Here is a 7,969-nt window from a genome sequence, read left to right as displayed (position 1 = left end):
TGTTAAATTCCTTTGACAGTGAACTACAGATTTTTCTCTCTTCAAGCAATATTATGATCATTTCTAATAATGATGCATTCATTTCTGAATAGATATGGCAGGTTTCAGGACACTGATATCTGAATGTGTTGAAAGAATATGCTGACACTATTTTCACCACCAAAGAATAGCAGTGTGTTTTTAATATGATTTTACTCTTTGCAGGCTGTCAGGCTGTCTAGTCACAGAGGAAGGCTGTGCTTCTCTGGTCTCAGCTCTGAAGTCAAACTCCTCACACCTGAGAGAGCTGGATCTGAGTAACAATGACCTGAAGGATTCAGGAGTGGAGCTGCTCTCTGCTGGACTGGGGAATCCCCAATGTAAACTGGAGACTCTGAGGTCAGTGTTACTGTATTTGGTCAACAAGAGGGACAGATCAAGATGATCCTAACTGTTATAGGCCTATTTCTATTTTGCCCTGTTAATCAAAACTGTTGGAAAAACTTGTCAATAATCAACTTACTGGCTTTCTTGATGTCTATAGTATTTTCTCTGGAATGCAATCTAGTTTCTACTCAGGTTATGGATTTGTTACTACAACCTTCCTTAAAGGTCCTCAATGATGTCACCATAGCCCTTGATTAACAGCAATGTTGTGATGCTATTTTTATTGTCTTGGCCAAAGCTTTTGATAAGGTAGACCATTCCATTCTTGAGGGCCGGCTAAGGAGTATCTCTGAGGGGTCTTTGGCCTGGTTTGCTAACTACATCTCTCAGAGTGCAGTGTATAAAGTCAGAAAGAGGCTTGATCCTAGACCCCACGCTCTTCTCAATTTACATCAACAACATAACTCAGGCAGTAGGAAGCTCTCTCATCCATGTATATGCTCTATATACAGTCTTATACTCAGCTGGCCCCTCACCAGATTGTGTGTTGAACGCTCTACAACAATGCTTTCTTAGTGTTTAACAAGCTTTCTCTGTCCATAACGTTGTTTTGAACACCTCCTGAACACCTCATGTGGTTTGGTAAGAAGAATGCCCCTCACCCCACAGGTGTGATTACTACCTCTGAGGGTTTAGAGCTGGAGGTAGTCACCTCATACTAGTACTTGGGAGTATGGCCAGACAGTAAACTGTCCTCTCAGCACATATCAAAGCTGCAGGCTAAAGTTAAATCTAGACCAATAATGTTTTTACCATGTTTTGTGCTGCTACCATGTTGTGCTCCTGCCATGTTGTGCTGCTGCCATGGTGTGTTGCTGCTAAGTTGCTGCCATGTTGTGCTGCTGCCATGGTGTGCTGCTGCCATGGTGTGTTGCAACTATGTTGTTTTCATGTTGTGTTGCTACCATGTTGTGCTCCTGCCATGTTGTGCTGCTGCCATGGTGTGTTGCTGCTAAGTTGCTGCCATGTTGTGCTGCTGCCATGTTGTGCTGCTACTATGTTGTGCTGCTGCCATGTTGTGCTGCTGCCATGGTGTGTTGCTACTATGTTGTTGTCATGTTGTGTTGCTACCATGCTGCGTTGTCATGTGTTGCTGCCTTGCTATGTTGTTGTCTTAGGTCTCTCTTTATGTAGTGTTACGGTGTCTCTCTTGTCATGATGTGTGTTTTGTCCTATATTTAATCCCAGCCCCCGTCCCCACAGGAGGCCTTTTGCCTTTTAGTAGGCCGTCATTGTAAATCAGATTTTGTTCTTAATAACTGACTTGTCTTGTTAACCTTTTGCGTGTAGGGGGCAGTATTTTCGTTTTTGGCTAAAAACATACCCATTTGAAACTGCCTATTTCTCAGCCCCAGTGTTGCGGTGTCTCCCTTTTCCTGATGTATGTTTGTCATATATTTTCATATATATATATATATATATATATATATATATATATATTGTTTTTAATTTAAAACATAATCATTTAATCCCAGTCCTCGTCCCCACAGGAGGCCTTTTGCCTTTTGGTAGGCCGTCGTTGTAAATAAGAGTTGGTTCTTAACTGATTTGCCGAGTTAAATAAAAGTGAGAACTGTTCACCAGATCCACGTGTGTTTACCTGGCACACATAGTCCACAGCATATATGTTTGCAAAATGCCCCAGCATTTTGGATTTGAGATCAAATGGTTCATTTTAGGCAACACTATATAATGTCACCTTTTATTTTAGGATATTTCATACATTCAATCTGTGTTACTGTTTAGAAATGAAAGCACTTCGTGTCTAGTTTCTCATTTGAAAAATGTAATAATTTGGACCCACAGTGATCACATCAATTTTGTGAATCTACACACGTTTTGAATGCATTTGCGGTTTGCTTTGGTTGTGTTATGGATTGTTTTTCAAATAGAAACTAAATGGTGAATAATGTCCTGTCATTTTGGAGTCACTTCACCTGTATTGTCCGTAAGAGTAGATGATGTGGATGCTACCATGATTATGAATGAATTGTGAATGATGATGAATGAGAAAGTTACTGAGGCACAAATATCATACCCCCTCTGTTATTGGTAATTTATTTATTCAATTCAGTTAAGAACAAATTCTTAATGACAGCCTAGGAACAGTGGGTTAACTGCCTGTTCAGGGGCAGAACGACAGATTTGTACCTTGTCAGCTCGGGGATTTGAACTCAAAACCTTTTGGTTAGTAGTCCAACGCTCTAACCACTAGGCTAACCTGCCACCCCAAATGGTAATGGTGAGAGGTTAGCATGTTTTGTTGTAGCCTCTGTAACTTTCTTATCATTTCTCATGACTGATTCATGATTTTTCTTAATCATCATGATTCATTTAGTAGTGTTTAGAAACATGTTATCTACTCACTTAGACAGAAGATTAATCCAGTCACCATACACCATTTAGTTACTATTGGGCAAAACACAACCCCAAACACAACCCAAAACACAACCAAAATGCAAAATTAACCAACGAGTTTAAATACTAAACGTTTTACAACTTTAATACATGAAGTGAATTGGTCAGAAAACACAACTTCTTCAAATAGGTGGATTAGATACATCAAGTGATTTTATTTCTAAACAGTGAAACAGATATGTATGAAAATACCCTAAAATTAAAGGTGACATTATATCCTGTCACCTTAAATGAAACATTTGACCTCAATTCCAAAATGCTGGAGTATAGAGCCTCATTATATTTTTTTGCTTCACTGTCAAACTAGATATGGTGTGAACTGTATACTCAGTACAATCTAAATCTGACACCTCACTGTCTGTCTTTTGATTTATACTGCTTTTTAAACTGATCTGGTCAGTTTAGTCAAATATTTGGACTTTATATTTTTCTCTCTACAAGCAATACTTTGATAATTTGTCATTTCTAATAATGATACACTCATTAATTTATGAATAGATATGAACAGTTGCTGGACATTGATATATCTGAATATGTTGAAAAAAATATACTGCCACTATTTTCACCACTAAAGAATAGGTAGTGTGGTTTTCATCTTTGCAGGCTGTCAGGCTGTCTAGTCACAGAGGAAGGCTGTTGTTCTCTGGTCTCAGCTCTGAGGTCAAACCCCTCACACCTGAGAGAGCTGGATCTGAGCTACAATCACCCAGGAGACTCAGGAGTCAGACTGCTCTCTGCTGGACTGGAGGATCCACACTGCAGACTGGAGAAACTCAAGTATGTAGAGGGGTTATGTCAATGTTCATGTCAGACATGTTTGAGTTATCAGGTTAAGACAAACATTCTTACCAACCCTTGGACAAAGTGTGTGTGTGTGTGTGTGTGTGTGTGTGTGTGTGTGTGTGTGTGTGTGTGTGTGTGAGCGAGAGAGAGGGAGTTCACATGTATCCCTCAATGACTGTCTGTTCTTCTGCTTACCGCTACAGTGTGGAACATGGTGGAGAGTACACAATGAAACCTGGGCTTAGAAAATGTGAGTGTTGACTTCTGTGAAGAATATGACTAAGAATAAGTCTTAATTCAAGTTCAGTCAAAGACCACCATCATTACTTACTTGGACATATTAAATATCAGCTGTAGTTCTACAGAAGCAGAAATCAGGGACACCAACGTTTAGAAGGAGTTGCTTGGACAATGTGTGTCTGTGTGTGTGTGTGTTCTGTTCGTGTTACATTAGAGATGTGTGAGTGTTCATGCATGCATCCTGGTGTGTGTGTGTAATTAATGGCAACAAGTGTGTTTTATATTACCATACAGTATAACAGTTGAACAATCAAAAGTCTAACCCTAACCCTAACCCTTTTGATACCTAGAAACATCTACATTAAATTAATTAGTGAAAGGTGAGTTAACATTCTAATGTGAATGATGATGATTTCTAATATTGTGTCTGGTTTCATCCATCAGATGCCTGTGATCTCACACTGGACCCAAACACAGCACACAGACTCCTCTCTCTGTCTGAGGAGAACAGAAAGGTGACATGTGGGAAGAAGAAGCAGCCGTATCCTGATCACCCAGAGAGATTTGAGGTCTGCAGACAGGTGCTGTGTAGAGAGGGTCTGACTGGGCGCTGTTACTGGGAGGTAGAGTGGAGTGGGGGATGGCCTGTTATAGGAGTGACATATAAAGGAATCAACAGGAGAGGAGAGGGTAAGGACTGTGGGCTCGGATGGAATGACAAGTCCTGGAGTCTGTTCTGCTCTGACAACAGTTACACTGCCAGGCACAATTATAATACCACTCTCATAGACGTCCCTTCCTCCAGCTCCCACAGAGTAGGAGTGTATCTGGACTGGTCAGCCGGCACTCTGTCCTTCTACAAAGTCTCCTCTGACACACTGACCCACCTGAACACATTCTACACCACATTCACTGAGCCCCTCTATCCAGGGTTTTGGGTTTATAATGACTCTTCAGTGTCCCTAATCAAACACAACACGCTATTTTAATAAAATAAGAATATAAATGTATTAATATATAACTCTGTCTCACACACTGGAAACACACACACACACACACACACATAGACACACATACTGGACACACACACAAACTGGACACACACTGGATACACCTGGACACACACAAACTGGACACACACACACACACACACACACAAACTGAACACACACGCAAACACACTGGACACACACGCACATTGGACACACACACACAGGACACACACACGCACACAGGAAGCACACACACAGGACACCCACACACAGGACACACACACACACAAACTGGACACACACACATGCAAACACACTGGACACACACACACTGGACACAAACTGGACACACACCCGACACACACACTGGACGGACACACACAAACAGACACTGGACACCCACACATGACACACACACACCTTGTGCACACACACATACACTGAATACACACATACACCAGTTTGGGCCATTCTATTCCTGTAAATACACTGAACAAAAATATAAAGGCAACATGTAAAGTGTTGGTCCCATGTTTCATTCCGCTGAAATAAAAGATCCCTGAAATGTTCCATACACACTAAAAGCTGACATGTTTTACATCCCTGTTAGAGAGCATTTCTCATTCGCCAAGATAATCCATCCACCTGACCACTGTGGCATATCAAGAAGCTGGTGTCATGTGGGCGAGCGGTTTGCTGATGTAAACGTTGTGAACAGAGTGCCCCATGGTGGCAGTGAGGTTATGGGTAATCATAAACTACGGACAATCAGCACAAGTGCATTTTATCAATAGCAATTTATATGCACAGAGATACCATGATGAGAACCCATTGTCGTATCATTCCTCCGCCTCCATCACCTCATGCAAGGATCTAGACACAATTCCTGGAAGCTGAAAAAAAATCTATATATTTTCCATGGCCTGAGAACTCACCAGATATGTCAGCCGTTTGAGCATGTTTGGGATGCTCTGGACAGACGTGTACGACAGCGTGTTCCAGGTCATGACAATATCCAGCGACTTTGCACAGCCATTGAAGAGGAGTGGGACAGCATTCCACAGGCCACAATCTACAGCCTGATCAACTCAATGTAAAGGAGATGTGTCACAATGCATGAGGCAAATGATGATCACACCAGATACTGACTGGTTTTCTGATCCACAATCCTACTTTTATACTAAGGTATCTGTGACCAATAGATGCATGTCTGTATTCCCAGTCATGTTAAATTCGTAGATTAAGGCCTAATGAATTTATTTTCAATTGAATGTAACTCAGTAAAATATTTCAAAGTGTTGCCTGTTGCGTTTAGATTTTAGATCAGTATAATACAAATGAGCAGTTTAAAATGTTTTATGTTTATGATGTTAGTAACACTAAGTAATTCCATACTTTCACTAAAGATCTAAAGTAACTTTTTATTGACAGATGCCTCATGTCAATGTTCTAGATTTTGATGAAAGGAAATTCCATATAACCTACTGGACAGGACTTTGCTATGGCAACTTCTGTTTGGGTGTCTCAGGACAGGACTTTGCTATGGCAACTTCTGTTTGGGTGTCTCAGGACAGGACTTTGCTATGGCAACTTCTGTTTGGGTGTCTCAGGACAGGACTTTGCTATGGCAACTTCTGTTTGGGTGTCTCAGGACAGGACTTTGCTATGGCAACTTCTGTTTGGGTGTCTCAGGACAGGACTTTGCTATGGCAACTTCTGTTTGGGTGTCTCAGGACAGGACTTTGCTATGGCAACTTCTGTTTGGGTGTCTCAGGACAGGACTTTGCTATGGCAACTTCTGTTTGGGTGTCTCAGGACAGGACTTTGCTATGGCAACTTCTGTTTGGGTGTCTCAGGTCAGGTCTGAGCCATAATCAGAATGTGTCTCTGTCTCCAGCCCTGCCATTTCTACCTGTCCTGATCTAGTGTTTGACCCCTGACCTCCTCACACCGTTTCACTGTCCATGTCTGCTTTTAGCTCCCACCTCTACTTCACTGTGTTATAATGGACCTTATGCTTGTTATGTCACCTCTGTAACCAGCTATCAAACATACTGACCTTTCTGACTCTATCCCATAGCCCTACTTTCTAGAACTGAACATTTAAATTCCTCTATGAGTTTTGTTTAGTGTCCATTACTTATTTATGTATGTATTTGTTGTATATGGGGGTTGTGCTGCAGAGCATCATGGGTGTTTGTATGTGTTGAGATGATCACGTTCCAGATAAATGGTTGAACTGATTCCTGTCTCCTGTCTCGTCATTATTAAATTGTTATACAGACGTGGTAATGAAACCCACGAGACATAACAGATTGGTGATGAGTAAGTCTGAATCTACAGGAACTATTCTGTCTGGAAGATGTCTGTTTTTACTACTGTTTAAGCTGTTATTTTCTGTGGTTCAGTCCAGGATAATGTTAGCTCAGTGTAGTACTAGCAGAGGCAAGGGCATAGTGGAGCTGGCTAAGAGAGAGAGTGAACATCGTCATGGACGGCAGAAAAGGACTCGAGATGGATGCCAGAAGGCGAAAACAACGTAATTTACAAAGGAAGGAATGTTATTGGACATTTTTAGGACCATTGGACAGTTTGATGAAAGTTTTGAGCAGTGGAGCTCATATACAGAACAGTTTAAATATTTTGTTCTTGTAAATGACATTGATCAGGACAACATTGTGCCTACATGTTTTAGTGTAATGGGGCCGAAGACGTGTCATTTACTAGACAGCCTGCTACAGCCAGACAGATCAGGTAATAAGACGTATGGGGATATTGTGGAGATACTTAAAGGACATGTTTCACAGGACCCACTAGTTGATGCTGAAAGGTTCAGGTTCCACAGGAGACAACAGGAAGAGGGAGAATCAGTACCAATGTTTGCTGTTGCATTAAAGAAACTATCAGAACACTGAGTTGAATGCTGTTCTAAATGACATCATCAGAGACAGACTAGAATGTGGCTACGGAGTGAAGACACACAAGAGACTGTTGACTGAAAGTCATCTGACCTTGGTGAAGGACATTGTAATCAGTGTGTCCATGGAACTAGCTGCTAAAGAGACTCACCAGTTGACTTCATCAGGAACTTAGTGGGCTCATCTAACAAT

The 7,969-nt window shown here is 41.3% G+C and overlaps 1 protein-coding gene across 1 annotated transcript; it reads left to right on the top strand.

Moving 5' to 3' along the window:
* Positions 1-184: 184 nt before the first annotated feature.
* Positions 185-7,102, top strand: LOC135538537 (stonustoxin subunit beta-like; the record flags this gene model as incomplete). Its single annotated transcript, XM_064964427.1, has 4 exons — positions 185-378; positions 3,448-3,621; positions 3,831-3,877; positions 4,312-7,102. Coding segments are annotated over 4 exons (960 nt in total), but the record flags the coding sequence as incomplete, so codon positions are not given.
* Positions 7,103-7,969: the final 867 nt, after the last annotated feature.

This window comes from Oncorhynchus masou, unplaced genomic scaffold (genome assembly GCF_036934945.1).
Source record: "Oncorhynchus masou masou isolate Uvic2021 unplaced genomic scaffold, UVic_Omas_1.1 unplaced_scaffold_980, whole genome shotgun sequence".
Lineage (NCBI taxonomy): Eukaryota > Metazoa > Chordata > Actinopteri > Salmoniformes > Salmonidae > Oncorhynchus > Oncorhynchus masou.
Note: the sequence above shows the minus strand (reverse complement) of the source record. Positions and strands in the feature narration are given on the sequence as shown.